The sequence below is a fragment of the Sorex araneus genome, chromosome 4 (genome assembly GCF_027595985.1).
Source record: "Sorex araneus isolate mSorAra2 chromosome 4, mSorAra2.pri, whole genome shotgun sequence".
Lineage (NCBI taxonomy): Eukaryota > Metazoa > Chordata > Mammalia > Eulipotyphla > Soricidae > Sorex > Sorex araneus.
The window spans coordinates 137,169,666-137,188,719 of NC_073305.1; the positions used below are offsets into that span (position 1 = coordinate 137,169,666).

At 38.1% G+C, this 19,054-nt stretch overlaps 1 protein-coding gene across 4 annotated transcripts in view; it reads right to left on the reverse strand.

Annotated features, from left to right (window-relative positions):
• Positions 1-19,054, reverse strand: part of REV3L (REV3 like, DNA directed polymerase zeta catalytic subunit) — a 194,816-nt gene that overhangs the window by 21,510 nt on the left and 154,252 nt on the right. For 3 of the 4 annotated variants that reach the window (XM_055134574.1, XM_055134573.1, XM_055134575.1), the window contains exons 22-26: positions 17,598-17,739; positions 15,868-16,112; positions 13,425-13,533; positions 11,309-11,515; positions 2,661-2,770 (exon numbers count right to left, since the gene is read on the reverse strand). In XM_055134574.1, coding sequence (XP_054990549.1) covers positions 2,661-2,770; positions 11,309-11,515; positions 13,425-13,533; positions 15,868-16,112; positions 17,598-17,739 — 813 coding nt within the window. Of the gene's footprint in view, positions 1-2,660; positions 2,771-11,308; positions 11,516-11,935; positions 12,063-13,424; positions 13,534-15,867; positions 16,113-17,597; positions 17,740-19,054 lie in introns of those variants that run through there. The other variant, XR_008629742.1, reaches the window with a different exon arrangement.

Here is a 19,054-nt window from a genome sequence, read left to right on the forward strand (position 1 = left end):
CCCCAGGAACAGAGAGAACGAGTTTGGGAATATACAGTGAAAAGGTAGTTGTCTGCAAACAGGCTTTGGGAAAAACATTCTGTAATAACCTTCATCTTAGATGTCTAGCCTCCACAATAAGAAAATTAATTTCTGCTGTTCAAAGCAACATGTCTAAGATATCCCTATAATTAACTCTAGTTTTATTTTCTCAGAAATTTGTGTATAGGTGTAACCATACAGTACATACTCTCTAACTCTAACTTCTTTCACTTCAAGGTACTTTTGAAATTCATATGGTGCTTAAAAAGTGCAATATTTGTATGATCTAAAAGAGAAAAATAAGCAGCCATCATGCTGATGAAGTAATTGGCTCCTTTTTGTTGAAGCATAGTCTTATATGAATATGTCACAACTTATTTACTCCTTCAGCCACTAATGGGATTTGAATAAAACTATAATGAAGATTTTCATACAAGACTGCGTGGACTTAAATTTCTATTAAATACCAAGAGTAGAACTGCAGAATTATACGTGTAAGGGTGTGTTTAACTATAATTCTTAGAAAAAAATTGTTTAAAATGTTCAGATGGCCAGGCTGGAGGGATAGTACAGTGAGTAGGTATTTGTCTTGCATGCAGCTGACAGGATTTGATCTCTGGTATCCCTATAGTCCCCTGCCAGGAGTAATTCTTGAGTGCAGTGTCAGTAGCAGCTCCTGAGCATCGTCGGATGTGACCATTCCCTTGCCACCCCAAAAAAAGTTCAGATGCCGTATGAATAAAAACATTTTGAAATGAATTAATTTCTATAAAGTTATAGACAAAACTAAGTTGTAGCGACAGAAATCAAACGAGGAAATTTTCTCGGGTCTGGTTTGAAAATGAAGTATTAACTACAAAGGACATAAGAGATTTCTATGGTGATACCTGTGTTTGAAATCTTAAGTAACGGCCAGTTACATGGGTACTTCCCTTTTACTGTTTTTTGTTTTTGAGCTTGTGAGTCAATTTTGGCAGTAATCTGGGAAACCATGAGATGCCAAAGATAGAACCTGGGTCTCCTATATGCAAAGCATATATGCCTGTCTTTAGATCTATTTCCTGGCACTACCTCAAACTTTTCTTGGTAAAAATTATACCTTGAGGGGCTGGAGAGATAATACAGGAGGTAAGGAACTTGCTGCCTTGCATGTGCCTATGGTGGCTGTGACCCCCTGGTTCAAATTCCTGGCACCACATATGATCCACTGAGCACTATCATGCACAGAGTCCATGAGCACTTCTAGGTGTGGCCCAAGACAAACAAAATATATACATACATGTATATATCTTGATAAACTTTATGATAATTGAAGATATACATTAGAATGTAACATTTGAAGGTACACATAAGAAGGTAAAGAGAGTGTCAGTGGGTTTACTGATCTGTGTTCTTTGGCCAGTTTCAACTGCTACTATGTTCTAAACGGAATTGCCTTCAAACAGTGTATTTCAATAAATATTTTCTGAGTTAGAGATGATGAGCACAAGTTCTAATGAAATATTTTCTTGTTTGTTTTTGGGAGACATCCAGCAATGCTTAGGGGTACTCCTGGCTCTGCCCTTAGGAATCATTCTTGGCGGTGGTCAGGAATGGTCATGTCATACCTGATCATGCTCAGGCCTTACTCCTGATTCTGCACTCAGGAATCACTTCTAGTGGTGCTCGGGGGCCGATATGGGATCGCTATGGATTGAACCTGGGTTGGCTGCATGCAAGACAAGAGCCTTATCCACTGTTCTAATTCTCTGGCTCCTGGATGTAAACCTTATGGTATCAAATAGAAACAGAAAGTGCTCATGTGCTCTTTCCATTAAAAGACCAACAAATTTGGAGACCTGGTGCAAAGTTAAATACTCACTGTAGTGCATCTGTTTTAAAAGTCTGACCATTTTAAGATAATGTGTGTGTGGGGGGTGGTAGGTGGGTGATTGCCTTACATGCAACCAACCCAGTACCACATATGATCCCCTGAGCATAGAGCCAGAAGAAGCCCTGTGTACCGACCATATGGCCCAAACCTGTCTTCCCCAACCTCCTCCCACCACCCCCCCAAAAAAAAACCCCTCAGCTTTCTTGTAATTTACCAGTATTTTGAGGGCTCAAATAATTTATTAATATAAAGCATAAACGTGTGTGTAGTTAAAGAATTATAGCTCTAAGTAAGAAATAATCATATGAAAGGCCATTTCTTTAAATAACTACTGTGTATATAGCTTGCTTATGAATCACTATCTACTAGGCTATCCAGAGGAAGTCATTGAAGACTCATCAGTGTTTGTGATTTAGGACACTTACATTTTCCATCTTTTAGGGTAACACCTAGTAAAGTCCTGTGATAACTTTAAAACCTCAGGACTGGAAAGGACTTTGGTAAAAATCTATTTTTTAACATTGAAACAAATGGTTGAACAGATACAAAAAAGACAACTACAGGATCATAGAGATAGCATAGGTCTTGAAGTGCTTGCCTTTCACACAAATGATCCCAGTTCGATCCACAGCAATGCATATGGTACCCCCGAGCACAAAACTAGGAGAAAGCCCCGAGGACCACTAGTTGTGGCCATGCCCCTTCGCAGCCTCAGAAAAAATGAACAAATCAAGTCCCTAATTACAAAACAGAAAGTCACTATTACCTGTCAGTGTCACCATATACGACTCTAGCACCCCATTTCTTGGTATCATTCACCAGTTTAATAGCTCGTTCCAAGGTCTCTCTGGCTTTGTGAATAATACTATCACCAACCTGTTGGTACAAATACATTTTAAGTAACTTATTAACATAGTTAAGCATAAATTATTTAATATTTAATTACTTCACCATATAATAATTAATTACTAAATGTTTCTAAAATAAGAACATTTAAAATTCCCAAATAATCAGTGTTACTAGTTCTATAGTAAACCAAGGGGGAAAAAACCAAGATGAACAATATTTTTTTTAAGCTATAGTTAAGGTAATATGTTTGTAATGATGTTAATTAACATTTGTTTGTCTTGATGTAGTTACTGCAACTCACCACCACCAAAGTGCCCAATACCCTTCATTACCGTTCTTAAATTATTTCTTGCAACTTCTATATCCTCCCTCCTCCCTCTCCATCACTCTTTTGCCACATGGTTTGATAAGCTCAATTTTGCATAGACTGCATTTTATATAAAGTACACAAGCACAAAGCGGTTTATGGCAAATGTCTTGTTTATTGGGGTGGAGCAATAACAGCAGGTAGGGCGTTTGCCTCGCAGAGTCCAACCCGAGTTCGATTCCCAGCATCCCATATGGTCCCCAGAGCATTGCCTGTGGTAATTCCTGAATGCAAAGTCAGGAGTAACCCCTGTGCATCACTGGGTGTGACATAAAAAGAAGACAAAAAAGTTTTGTTTATTGAAGGACTTTCTTTAAATGCCTTTACATCTGAACAAAATATCAGCAAATAGAATTCAACAACTCATCAAAAAAACATATACCATGACCACGTGGGATTCATCCTAGGTATGCAAGGATGGTTTAATATATGCATGTCAATCAATTTAATACACCTTATCAATATTAGGAAAAATAAAAATTATATCAAGAGATGCAGAGAAAGCATTTTACAAGATCCAACACCCATGTATGATAAAAACTCTCAATACAATGGGAATTAAAGGAACTTTCTTCAGCACAGTCAAAGCCATTTACCAAACTAACCCACAGAAAATATTATACTCAATGGGGAAAAACTAAATCCTTCCTCTTTAAGATAAGGTACAAGACAAGGTTGCCCACTGTCACCACTTCTATTCAATATAGTTCTGGAGATACCTGCCAGAACAGTTAGTCAAGAAAAAGACATTCAGGGCATCCAGATAGTAAAGGAAGAAGTCAATCTTTTACTATTTGAGGATGACATACAACTGTGTTTAGAAAACCCTGAAGATGCTACAAAAAAGCTCCTAGAAACAACAGATTTGTACAGAAATGTGACAGGCTAAAAAATTAACAAGCAGCAGTCCATGGTTTTCCTATATGCAAAAAAATCTCACAATTGTGCCTCAGAAAATTAAATACACAGGAACTGGCTTGATTAAAGAGGTGAAAGACCCACACAAAGAAAACTACAAAACACTACTTTAAGAAATAAAAGAGGAAGCAAAAAAATAAAAAGATACCCCCTGCTCATAAACTGGGAGGATTAACATGGTGAAATTGGCAATACTCCCTAAAGCATTATACAGATTCAATAGTCTCTAGTAGGATACTCATGGCATTTTTCAAAGAAATAGATCAAACACTCCCGAGATTTATATGGAACAATAAATCCCCCTGAATAGCTAAAGCAATCTTTGGGAAAAAGAAAAAAGGTACTTTCATCTGTACTTACAAAGCAATAATAATTAAAACAGCATGGTCCTGGAATAAAGACAGACTCTCAGATCAATGAACAGAACAGAAAACCTGGAGATAGACTCTCAGGTATATGGTCAGTTAACCTTCAGCAAAGGAGCAAAAACTATGAAATAGAGCAAGGAAAGTCTCTACAACAAATGGTGCTGTGAAAATTGGTCAGCCACATGCAAAAAAGTGAACTCACACTTCTTTCTACTGCCATCCACAAAAGTCAAATCAAAATGGATTAAAGACTTAGATTATCACACCTGAATCCTTAAGTTACATAGAGAAAAATATAGGCAGAACTCCCCAAGATATTGAAGCTAGAGGCATCCTTAACGATGAAAAATACTAAGCAGAAGCAAAGATAAACAAATGGGACTACAGTAAATATCAGAAAGCTTCCGCACCTCAAAGGAATGATGACTAGAATACAAAGATAACCCACAGACTAGGAGAAATTATTTGTCCATTGCTCATTTGACAAAGTGTTGAATATCCAAGATAAATACTGATAGAACTCTACAGAAAAAAACATTCAAACCTATCAAAAAATGGGAAAAAGATATGAACAGGAACTTATTCAGAGAAGAAATACAAATGGTCAAAAAACATAAGAAAAATGTTCTTTATCACCAATCATCAGGGAAATGCAAATCAAAACAAGGAGATATCACCTCACGCCACAGAGACTGGCACTTATCAAAAAAACAAAAAACAAAAAACAGGAGAGGATGTGGGGAAAAAGGACCCTCATTTACTGCTGGTGGAAATGCTGACTGGCTCAGTCTTTTGGGAAGACAATAATTTCCTCAAAAAACTAAGAATAAAGCTTCTATATGACCCAGCAGAGTCCAGACTCTGGGCTCAACCGGACCCGGGAGCAGAGATCCTTTGCCTGCTTCCCCAAATCTCTGGTGACCCAAGGGTCACCTCCTGCTGGTGCCAGATAATCTCCTCATTGGTCACCCTTCAGAACTCATGGCTGCTTCTCCTGGAAGGGAGCATAAAATGAGGCCCCCATAACCATGCCATGGGACTCCACACCAGGGGTGCGGGGGGGGGGGGAGTGAGAGCCCTCCCTGCCCTTAGGGACCGAGCCCCAGCAACTGACCTCCACTACCCCATGGCCGCCACACTCCAGGCTGCTTTCCACATGCTTGGGCTGAGTCTCAAACATGAGTGAACATATTCTTGGACACATCCTCATAAAGGGAAATATATATATATATACATGCCTCTCAGAGAGCCTGGCAAGCTTCCGAGAGTATCCTGCCCTCAAGGAAGAGCCTTGAAAGCTCCCTGTAATGTATTTGATATGCCAAATACAATAACAATAACAGGTCTCATTCCCCAACCCTGAAAAAAGCCTCCAATCGTTGGGAAAAATGAGTAAGGAGAGAGGCTGCTAAAATCTCAGGGCTACTTTTGGAAAACAATATGGGTGATTCTCAAAAAATTAGAAATTGAGCTTCCATTTGACCCAGCAATACCATTCCTGGGAATATATCCCAGAGAGGCAAAAAGGTATAGTAGAAATGACATCTGCATTTCTATGTTCATTGCAGCACTATTTACAATAGCCACAATCTGGAAAAAAAACAGTGCCCCAAAACAGACGACTGGTTAAAGAAACTCTGGTACATCTACACAATGGAATACTATGTAGCTGTCAGAAAACATGAAGTCATGAAACTTGCATATAAGTGGTTCAACATGGAGAGTGTCATGTTGAGTGAAATGGGTCAGAAAGAAATAGACATAAAAAGATTGCCATCATATGTGGAATATAAAGTAGCTGAGAGGTACAAGCTTGCAATGATGCAACTTCTGGCAGATATTTCTCTGGACTTAGTTACTAAAATACTAAAATACAGAAATCCAAAACCGTGCGGCTGCTAGACCTCCTATCTCTTCATTCTCAGCAATGAAAAACAAATTATCAAATGCTTCCTTTTCAGCAGGTCCGGCTTTAGGGGGGAGAAACTCCAAATAATAATAGTGAGTTTTTTTGTTGAAATATTGAATGTAATCAAAGTAAAGTGAAATTTATCAGTTACACAGGCGGGGTGGGGGGAGGTATACTGTGATTCTTGGTGGTGGAATATGTGCACTGGTGAAGGGATGGGTGTTTGAGCATTGTATAACTGGGACTTAAACCTGAAAGCTTTGTAACTTTCCACATGGTGATTCAATAAAAGAATAAATTAAAAAAAAAATCTCAGGGCTAGGATGCATGGAGACGTTACTGGCGCCCCCCTTGAGTAAATCGACAGTGATAGTGATACAGTGATGATCCAGTAATTCCTCTCCTTGAAATATACCCCAAGGGTCCAAAAGCACAAATCAAAAAGACATCTGTACCTGTATGTTCATTGTAGCATTATATACAATGGCCAGAATATGGAAACAATTCAAAAGTCCAACCAAATGGCTCTGCACTCAGGAAATACTCCTGGCTATGCTTGGGGAACCATACGGGATGCCGGGCACAGAACCTGGGTCAGCCGTATACAAGGCAAGTGCTCTCACGGCTATACTATTGCTCCAGTCCAGTGCAAAGCTTTCTACTGAAGATCAGTTCTCCTGCTCTTTATTTCTACTGCCATTGGGCATTTGATATTCCTGGACAAGGTTTCTTTTTATCTCACACATTAGAAAGATCATTCTGTGTTCCTTTCCCTCTGACTGATTTCACTCAACATGATACTCTCCAGATCCATCCATTTTGCAGCAAATTCCATGACTTCATCTTTTCTTAAGACTGAGTAGTGGGCCCGGAGTGATTAATACCATCACATTACTCATCCTCACAGTGGGTGGGGCATTCCATTTGGTTCCCTGAGCACCAGAAATGATTCCTGAGTGCAGAGCCAAGAGTAACTCCTGAGCACTGCCAGGTATGGCCCCAAAACAAAACAAACAAAATAATTAAAAAATAAAAAATTAAAAAAGCAAGCTTGGCATTGGGGTAGGGGTGCGGGTGATAAGTTAGGAAAGGGAACACTAGGACAATGGGGAGAGGGGAAATGCCTGTCACAAAGACAGGCAGGGGAGTAGGAGAGAAAATGGAGACATTGGTGGATGGTAATGGGCACTGGTGAAAGGACTGGTGGTGGAACAATATATGCCTAAAAATCATAAATATCTTTGCAGTTCTGCATAGAATGGTGATTGAATTAAAAAAAGAGAAAAAGTGCCTTTATAACCAATTAGGCAGTAAACTACTCTATGTATACAAATACTCTATGTATTTGTGTATGTGTATTTTTCCCCCAAAAATTTCCTGTTTGAATGTTAATGACAATATCTTCCAATATCACTGAAGTTTTGATTTACTCTTTTGCTATATCCAGAGGGGCTACTCCCGGCTTGGTACTCAGGGGTAGCTGTTCCCAGGATGAGGTGGAACGAAAAACTAAACCTACAAAGCATGAGTTCAGCCCACTGTTCTAGCTCTCTGACCCACAGTATCATTAAAGTTAGTGCCAACTTAAATCTTAGAAACTGGTTATATGTAATTTAATATTTTATCTATTTTTTGGGGGGGGTTTGTTTTGGACTTACTGGTGCTCAGAGTATGTTCCTGACATGGTGTTCAAAATATCGCCTGGTGGTGCTTAGAAGATCACATGTGGTGCACAAGATTTGAATTGGGGTTGGCTGCATGCAACCTTACCTCCTGTACTCTTTTCCAGTCCACTACATAATTTTTAAAAACAGATCAGGTTTAATTATATGGATAGAAAGTATAGATGTACACTGTAGCACTGTTGTCCCGTGTTCATCGATTTGCTCGAGCGGGCACCAGTAACATCTCCATTGTGAGACTTGTTGCTACTGTTTTTGGCACATTGAATACGCCATGGGTAGCTTGCCAGGCTCTGCCGTGCGGGTGGGATACTTTTGGTAGCTTGCTGAGAGGGATGGAGGAATTGAACCTGGGTCGGCCGCATGCAAGGCAGACGCCCTACCTGCTGTACTATCGCTCCAGTACATAGGTGTACAATTTAGATCAAATAGGTAAATGTGTCTAACAAAGATTTTTTTTTCATTTCTAACAAAGATTTTTTTATTGATGATATAGAATTTTTATAATGATCATGGTGTAACTTGACAAAAAAAGAAATCTTGGCAAATATGAGAAGCTAATTATATTTCAAAGTACACTGAAGAGTATATAGTATGCTATACCTTATTATTTCATTTATTAGACTCAGTAAAGAGTGAGAAAACTGTCGTTGGGAATAAATGAAGCATTCCCTTTAAAAAAGGAATTATGGAGGCTGGAGCAATAACAGAGAGAGTAGGGCTCTTGCCTTTTATGCGGCTGACAGAATTTGATCCCTGGCCTCTCATACAGACAACATCACCTGCCAGGAGTAATGCTTGAGTGTAGAGCCAGGAGTAAGCCCTGAGTTTACTTAGGGCCATTTTCAAGATGTATGGCCCCAAAACCAAGTTAAAAAAATTACATACTTTTTCTTTTGTATTAAGAGCTAAAAATTATTTTCATTACATATGATTATATTGTTTTGGTTCTTTTGAGCCACACCGCCTGTGCTTAGAGCACCATATTGGGTGCTGGAAATTAAAACCAGGTTGGCCAAGTGCAGGGCAAGCCACCCTGCACCCTATGTATCTCCTCCAGCTACCTAGCAATCATGATGACTCTTACCTTCTCTGTGAAATAGGAATGATATAAACTCAACTGAATAGCATTTAAAGGGCAATTTGAAGCTGATTTAAAAGAAACTGAAATTTTGGGGGTTTGTTTTTTCAGTCATGTAGGCAATGTTTGGAGCTTATTCCTGGCAGGGCTGGAGAACGATACAGGGTGTTGAGATCGAACTCAGTCAGCCATATTTAAGGCAAGTATCCTACCTGCTATACTATCACTCTGGCCCCTTCATTTTAATTTTATTTTCTTTATGTTGGGGGTTTTGGGACTACATCCACTGGTACTCAAGACACATTCCTGGCTCTACTCTCTGGGGACTATATGTGGTACTTGGGATCAAACCAGAATCACAGCAACGATAGTTATGTGCAAGACAAACATCTTATCTCCTGTACCATCTCTCTAGCCTCACTTTCATTTTAAAATTTTAAGATCACAAATTCTGAAAAGTCTAGAGTCAAGGAGGCAGATATTGCTTGGCAGCCAGAGACCATACTAAGCAACAGCAGAACTCTACTCCTAAATTTCCACTGCTAGATCAAAACACCCTAATTCTAAGGTTAAAATATTCATATATATTTTACAAATGCCAGTTTCTGCAGTCTTATTACTAAAACACATTAATAAATACGCTACAGATGAATAGCCTAGAGTGATAGCACAGTGGGTAGGGCATTTACCTTGCATGAAGCCGACCCGGGTTTGATTCCTCTGCCCCTCTTGGAGAGCCCGGCAAGCTACTGAGAGTATTCCGCCTGCCCGGCAGAGCCTGGCAAGCTACCTGTGGCGTACTCGATACGCCAAAACCAGTAACAAGTCTCACAATGGAGACGTTACTAGTGCCTGCTTGAGGGAATCAATGACAATGGGAGGACAGTGCTACAGACAGTGCTACAGACAGTGCTACAGATGAAAAAAATTAGAGAAATGTTTAAACTTTATATCCTGGTTATACCTCTGTAATATACTTATTTCCATTATTCTTTTAGATCACTTAGATCAGTATTTCTCACATTTTAGTTATACAGAACCAACAAAGTACTTTATTTTTTTTTGGTGGTAAGACATGGGCTGGAGTGCACAGCGGTTGGGCTTCCGCCTTTCACGCGTCCAACCCGTGTTCGATTCCTCCACCCTTCTTGGAAAGCCTGGCAAGCTACCAAGAGTATCTCGCCCACAAGGCAGAGCCTGGCAAGCTACCCGTGGCGTATTGGATATGCCCAAAACAGTAACAATAAGTCTCACAATGAGAGACATTACTGGTGCCCGCTCGAACAAACCGATGAGCGATGACAGTGACAGTGACAGTGGTGGGGCATATCCTGGGGACATTTGAAGCTTGGAGCTTAAGAGGTTACTCTCAGTGGTGGGACCATGTGGTGCTGTGATTAAATATGGGTCTCCTACTGTTTTAGTTTGGTAAGCTATAGCTCAGCTAGTTCTAATTTTAAATTTATTTTTATTTTACAAAAAGATGTAGACAGAACTAGATACCATTCCTTTATTTTGTAACTGGTTGAGAAAAAGCTTTATAGACAACAAGCAAGAAGTTGGCAGATGGCTGACTCCTGTTCACAAGAAGCAGAGAAGGAAAAAAGAGGGGAGGACAGTTACTGAAGCAAAAACCAAGGTTTCCACTTTATATCTACTGATATGCTACTGAATAGGAAATTATTGTTGTTTATCCGAATAGTTGGAAAATCAACCTAGTATCATCATATCTCTAGCAATAGCTAAAGGGAATTATTTAGTGCCAAGAATGTTATAAACACTGCTTACAAATCTCATGCTACAAAAATGCCCTAATGGTAGTAAGTTCATCCAGAATATATAGAAATACATGTTGCTAAGTTTCTAAAATTATCATTGAATCAGAGATAAGAAGAATTCTTAAACGGAAAACCCATAACTCCCCTAAGTGTATGTATATATAAAAGCATCAGTTCGAGAAAACTGATCTTATGTAAAACAAATAAACTCTTTGCTCTAAAGTTTCAAAACAGAACAAAATGCTTTGGGCCTGGGGATGTAGCTTTGCAGTAGAGTACAACATGCCTTGCATTCATTAAGTCATGAGTTCAATTCCTAGTTTTGTGTCACATATGTGAGTATGATCTACGGCACCAAATGAATGATCTCAAGACAAAAAGGGAAAGTAAGTGGGGAAATGTTTTTAAGGTGGATGTTAACTTATTGCTATTTTTCTCTTGAAAAAACTGAGTACCACTTACCTCAATGCATGGCATTCTTCCAGAAAAGTTAGCAGCTGTATAACCAAATGTGACATTTGCTATAAGCTTAAGCCCTAGCTGGCGAGCATCAAGCATTCGTGACAGTGCTCTGTCTTGTTTGTAAGCTTTCATTGACTGCTTCACCATGAGTCTAGTCTTCAAAATTTCTTCAAGCATTCTTGGCAGCACACCTTTTCTCACTGAAGGCTATCATAAAGGAAAAAAAGAATGTTTACAATCCTTCAAACTTTATAGATTTATAAAATTAAGGAAGCACAAAGTATAACAATGGCCAAATATCACAAATTGAAACAGACTAACAATACAATGGTCACAGGACCAGCAGCCATTAATCTAAAAAAATCATCACATTTTCTTTCTTTTGAAGAGGGCTTTTTTGTCCTAAAGTGTTCCGGAGTTCAGAGACATCCAATGAGGAGGATATCAACTAGTTCATTAAGAGACCATACAACAAACGCAGAGGGAAATTCATTTAAACTTGGATCGAAAGCCCCATTCTTTCAGAAAGACACACAGGATTTGTATCACTCAAAACAAACCTCAGTTTTTAAAGATCTCATCCTAATGACCCCACACAGTAATCTGCATGGAACTCCATTTATCTACCTTGGAAGAATGATGAGCTGGGTTGACTCTGCTGACATTCAAACCTGTAGTTCCAGGGACTCTAGGTATTTCAAATCTGATGCTTAGACCACTAAGCCATCCCCTCCGGCCTATATTTATTAGCAATCTGGAAGAGGGGATGAATAGTGAGGTGATAAAATTTGTTGATGCCAAAAAAAAAAATCATTTGTATTAATCAAGACTAGGGAGAATTTATGAGAACTCCAGTAGGAATGAAAACCACAAAACAGTATTAACTTTGAAGATGATTCACAAACACGTGCAAGATAATGCATGTTGGACTGAACAAATTACAACCCCATCTATAGGATAATCATACTTGTGAATATTAAAAGGTATCATTTTCATTAAGTTTTATACATTGTGTCAAAATGTAGTCCAAGTTTTATGAACATCACTAAAGAAAAATTATTAAAATCTGATACGTGACAATGAAACATTCTATCACTAATTCATTCTGTGTACCTTTTGAATTGCTTATGTAATTATGTTATGACCTAATACTTTTGAAAAAAGAGTAACTATGCGGTAAAAACTTCCTCAAATTTAAACCGATAATTCAGGGTTCTCTTTTAAACAGCACTGTTTTTAACTGATAGAGAATAATGGTATCTTTGCTAAGTACATCAGAATGAATTTGAAGGCTAGTGGGTTCCACTGTGTCAATAATCACCCTCCTGTCTCAAGATTCTAGTATACTCACAACTAAAGAAAATCAATAAAGTTGGTAAATGAGACAATATAATCTCCTGGGCTTGTCTTTTTGATCTTTATTTTATTCATCTGAGACTTTCCTTAGTGTTTATTGAGGGGGAGATTAGGAAGAGAAAAAGGGATAGTTATTAGTTTGGATATCTGTTTTGTTTTGGGGCCATACTTGATGGTGCTCAGGTCTTAGTTCTAGCTTTGTGCTCAGGGATCACTCATGGAGAGTTTGAAGGACCATATGGGATGCCAGGGATGGAATTTGAGTTGGGTAAGCACAAGGCAAGCACCTTACCCTCTGTGCTCTCTCTCCAGTCCCTACTCTGAGCATCTTTTAAAAAATGCAATTAACAGACAGATTATCATTACTTATCTGGTAATCTTAAATTAACTTAAAATTATGTGAAGGAATAACTAGTCAACCTTACACATTAAAGCAATTTAAACTTTTAAAGTCAACACTTTTTGACCATGACAAAGCCATTTAAAACTGTTGGTTTCTGTAGAAGGTGAAATATACGTGTAGATTTTTTTCTAACAGTATTTTATTAAAATCTAAAATTTAACAACTAAGATATTTTAAATTGATATGCATGCAAAACAAGAATACTTTACAATGATTTTTGAGAATATTAATTTATTTTTACTTTTGAGGTATTCAGAAAACCTGTTTGATTTTTTTTTACGTTAACACTTAAACCATTAGCTTTCCAAAAGTTAGCCATACTTGGTATCTCTCATTTACAACAGAGTATTATATTACCTTGACAAAAGCTACTCCATTGGGGGAGACTGTGATATCATGCCTAATTTGGTAAAGTAAATCTGGAGGTACTCTTAGAGAGGTACAGCCAAATTTGAACTCATCATACCTGTTAAGAAAGAAAATATGAAGCAAATACTTTCTCAATTCATGAACTAGAAGTTATAGACAATTTTAGAAATCTTTCTAATTTGCATTAGAAATTCATTTCAAACATCTAAAGAATTCTTATATTTAAAAATGTTTTTGTGTCCAGTTATCAAAATGCAGTTCTTCAAACACTTGCAATTTATTAAGATATTTAAAAACAGTACAATAACATTTGAAGCAAAATCTATATTGAAATACCAGTATCAATCCAACATATGATCTTACACTAAGTTCTTTAAAGAAAAACTTAAGATGTAAACTAATATTCTTAAAACTCCATAGTATTTTATTTATTTATTTTTTTTGTTGAATCACCATGTGAAGAGTTACAAAGTTTTCAGGTTTAAGTCTCAGTTATACAATGCTCGAACACCCATCCCTGCACCAGTGCACATATTCCACCATCAAGAATCACAGTAAACCTCTCCCCAACCCCCCACCTCCCCACCCCACCTGTATAGCTGAGAAATTTCACCTTACTTTCTCTTTACTTTGATTACATTCAATATTTCAACAAAAAACTCACTAATATTGTTTGGAAAAACTCCATAGTATTTTAAACCAATGATAATTTAATAAAAAGAGAAATTTAGGCCTTAAAGAAAATGACTTGAAATAAGAATGTAAAAGTCCTGTTCTTAATAAAGACAGAAATATCAATAATTTTCATGACTTTTTTATGAAGGACCAAGAGTAGTCTAGACAAAAAGTATGACATTATCTAAATTATATAAAATTATAATTTTAAAATAATTTATAATGAGAATATCGTGGTGCCCAGGGGACCATATGGGATGCTGCGAATGGAACACAGGTTGGCCGCATGCAAGACAAACGCCCTACCCATTGTGCTATTGCTCTAGCCCTCGAGGTGTGCTACTTCTTTTTTTCTTCTTTTTTTTTTTGCTTTTTGGGTCACACCGAGCAATGCACAGGGGTTACTCCTGGCTTTGCATTCAGGAATTATTCCTGGCGGTGGTCGAGGGACCATATGGGATGCTGGGAATCGAACCTGGATTGGATGCATGCATGTCAAACACCCTTCCTGCTGAACTATTGCTCCAGCCCCTTGTGTTACTTCTTAAGCCATAGTTTACTATTTCATTGTTGTACCTAATTTTTTGGGGAAGCTTTTTCTTTATTTGCTCCTTTTTGAGAATTTCTATGTTGGGGTCCTATTGCTGATAATCTGAGACTGCCCGGGGGTAAGAGACTCTTAACCCCCCAGGCCCGGCTGTTTTCACTGGGGCCCCTCGGAGGGCCAGGTTGAGTTTCCCTCCTTCCTCCGAGCAGAGCCCTGGCAGCCAAAGATCTCTGGAACTCAGCCACAGCCATGCTCAAGGCTACACTCCACACACTCAGACGAGCCTCATGCATGAGGGAACTGGCAGAGGAACCCAGGTGTGTGCGGAACCCGGGGCTGAGATCTTTAAGCCTGCTCTGATCGGGCCTGGACCTCTTCCACCCAGATCCCCCATTTTCCAGTAGCTAGGCGGCCACACCCAGAAACAGCCCCTGGCGCCATATAATCCCATCAACAGCCAACATCCAGAGACTATAAAACCAAGCTACCGGAAGCAAATTCGGCTATGAGACCTCTTATTGTCTAGTTCTCCCTCTTGGAGAACCTGGCAAGATACCAAGAGTTTACTGCCCGCATGGGAGAGCCTGGAAGCTCCCTGTGGCATATTCACATGCTAAAAACAGTAACAATGATGGGTGTCATTCCCCTGACCCTGAAGAACCTCTAATGTGGCACTGTTGGGAAGGACAAGTAAAGAGAGCTGCTAAAATCTCAGTTCTAGGATGAATGGAGACATTACTGGGCCCACATGAGCAATCGACATCAACGGGATGACAGTGATACCGTGAGAATATATACTTCTCTGAGTGTTAAAAATGCTGTTTTATAAAAAATTTAAAAAATGCTATTTTTAATATATGAAATTTGAATGATACAAATAAGTAAAAGATAAATTTAGTAATTTTAAATTAAAAAAAATCATAGACAATCCTTAAAAAAGTCAAGATGAGACAATAGAAGGAGTTACAAGACCAGGTTCCGCAAGGTGTTCCTCTAAAAGGTGATTTATATCAAGAAACTGTCATTTCTCACTTAAAGAATTCACACATTTTAAAAAAGAATTCATAATGTAAATGTAGTAAACAGATTGCCTATGTTACATCCCATTCATTTTGCTCTTAAGAATAGTCTTAAGAGCAAGATATACTTAAAGTTTGATTTTAATTAGTATAAGAATAACATTTTAATTATAAATATGAAAAGACTTACTTCCCCAAGTTTTCAACATGGCCAAGGCAAGTGGAAAAACAGTAGTTATATGCAATCACAATAGAAGGATATAGAGACTGAAAATCCAAAACGAGAACAGAGTTGCTATAAAATCGAGATTCAGGCTCCATAATCAGGGGAACACACTGTAGGGCTCTCATCTGGGATCTCTGCTGTACACTAGGTGTCACAGGAATATAGTTCATTGGTTTAGCAATACGCAACATCATTGATTCCACACGGTACTATAGGCAGAGATAGAGATGGGAAGAGAATTAGAAACACAGTTTAAATATATACAAATATAACAGTATTAAATATGAGATACCCATTTGGAACAGATTTTGCTCTTCAAAAGAAGGCTGCATTAATTTTCTACAATATGTAGGGTGTTTACCTTTCATGCGGCTGACCTGGGCTTGATTGCTCCATCCCTCTCGGAGAGCCTCACAAGCTACTGAGAGTATCCCGCCCGCATGGCAGAGGCTCGCAAGCTACCCGTGGCGTATTTGATATGCCAAAAAACTGAAACAAGTCTCACAATGGAGACGTTATACTACTGGTACCCGCTCAAGCAAATCGATGAACAAAGGGATGACAGTACTACAGTGCTATCATTATACAGAATTGGTTATTAAGTCAGCTTTTAATAGAAGAGCACATTTGTAAATCTTTTCCTATAAATTTTATAAAAATTACGAAGTCTGTTAAGTAACTTACAGTTAGGCAATTTCATACAAACTATAAAACAGTAAACATATACAAAGGAGAGAGCTGAACACTGATGATTTTACTTAAAAAATTTGCCAATAATCCAAGACATTTATTTGGGAAAATTAGAGAATGAAAGCTATCTATAAGGAAACTGAAGAGAGACATGTTACTCTAATTTTTTCAAGAAGAAAACATGGTTTCAGAATTGAAAGGTAGCACTGTAGCACTATAGTCCCGCTGTTCATCGATTGCTTGAGCTGGCACCAGGAACGTCTCCATTGTGAGACTTGATACTGTTTTTGGCATATCGAATACGCCACGGATTAGCTTGCCGTGCTCTCCGAGAGGGATGGAGGAATCGAATCCGGGTCAGCCTCGTGCAAGGCAAACGCTCTACCTACTGTGATATTGCTCCACTCCACTCTCACTTTTTAGTAAAGTCCTGTAAACTCTCTACCTATATCCTTGAGAAATTAGAAGTAAACTAACAAAACTGTTAGTAATTTTCCATTTTCCTTTTCTTTTATTGTGGGTTGGGAGGGTTTGGGGCCACAACCAGCTGTGCTCAGGGTTTATTCCTGGCCATGCTCAAAGGACCATATGTAGTAAGGACTCACTCAACCCTGGGTCAATTGCATTCCAGGTAAGTACTACCTGCTGCACTAACCCTGTTCCATCTTTTAAAAATAGAGTAATAATAAAAAAAAATTTTTTTTTTGCATCTTCATTTTTTCCAAGAGGCTTTGAAAACATCCCTTATCATACAATACAGAGAAACATAATTTCCTCAAGAAAATAGAGATTTTCTTAATATCATGAAAAACTTATCAGCCAGAAACTTGATAAAGAGAAAATTTAAAAGTTGGTTCCATTAAACAAAACTCTAAACTTTTCCAGAAAATAAAAAGCTAAGTTAGTGATTACTTAGTAATAATAGCTTAAAAAATAACTTTGAACATTCATAAAAATATCATTTACAAAGAACTTACAGGTGGGCAAAAAACCAGACTTCCTACCTGTGAACCCCTTGTCAGTACATGTAAAAACTGAATGCCAAAAAGTCTAGCCATTTCACTGGTCTTCCCAATAAGGTCCAGCTGTTCTAACATTTGAAGATTTCCACGAACACGGCTAATGTAATGATCAACCATTTTCCATCTGTTAAAAAAAAATGAGTGCTATGAAAATTTATAGAAATACTGATCATCTGAGTGATTTCAATTCTGTCAAGTCCTACATATTAGGGAGGTGCATGCGCACGTGTGTGTGTGTGTGCACACACACACAAGCACACACGCAAGCATGCGCACATAGATCCTGTGTGGCTGGGGATATGGGTTGCTGGTAGAGTGCATACTTTACAAGTATGACTTCCAAGTACCAGGGAAAAAGTACTTGTGATATAACTGAAAGACTAAGGATAATTTTTGTTGTTTAATTTTTGGTTTTTGGGGCCACACCCAGTGGTGCTCAGAACTTATTACTGGCATGAAACTCAGGGTTCATACCTGGTGGTGTTTGGGTACCATATAAGATGCTGGGACAGAACCTGCATGTGAAAGGCAAGCATAATGCCCACTGTACTATCTCTTTAGCCTCCTAAGGATAATTATTTTCAATGTTTTATTGATATTACTTATTTTTATTATAAAAATTAAAATTTTCTTTTACAAGAATATGATCACTGTAATAATTATACAATTATGATTTATCATATCTACAGGATTTTTAAAAGTTTGAACACCACTATCACTGTAAACACTAGTGTAAAATAAAAGCCAGTATTATTTTCTTACAGGACAAATGTATAGGTAAGGATGTAGGAAAATCAGGAAAACAATTTAAATGAAAATAAACATGGATTAAACATGTAAAATCAATTATTTTCTTTCAAAAAAATCTTTCTAGTTGTCTCTATATTTTGTTTTCTTGGCCCCCACCTCTTAGTGCTCAAATGACCGTTTGGTGTTGGGGATGGAACCTGGGTCTCATGCATGTAGCAGCATTATTAATAATACTGTAATAATGGAAACAAATGTTCAACTTATGAATGATTAAAATGTATGGCTGTTACCAAACAACAGGATGTTACTGACAATAAAGGAAACATGTACTACAATATGAACAAATCTGGAGAGCCTATGTTAAAAGATGTCAGTCAAAAAAGATCACGGAGGAAGCTAGAGAGATAGCAGTGCCTTGCCCACGGCTACCCCGAGTTTGATCCCCATCATCCTATCTGGGTCCCCTGAGTCCATCTGGAGTGATCCCTGAGTGCAGAGCCAGGAGTAAGCATTGAGCAGCTAGATGGGCCCCGACAAAATAAAACCGAAACAAAACAAAAAATTTTTAGAAGCAAGGTTGCACCCTATGATTTCAGTGCATTTTAAGAAAGCTTGATTAAAATATAAGTGAATACACTGAAAACAGAAACACAACAAATGACATGATGACAAAATTTTTATTAGTTGCT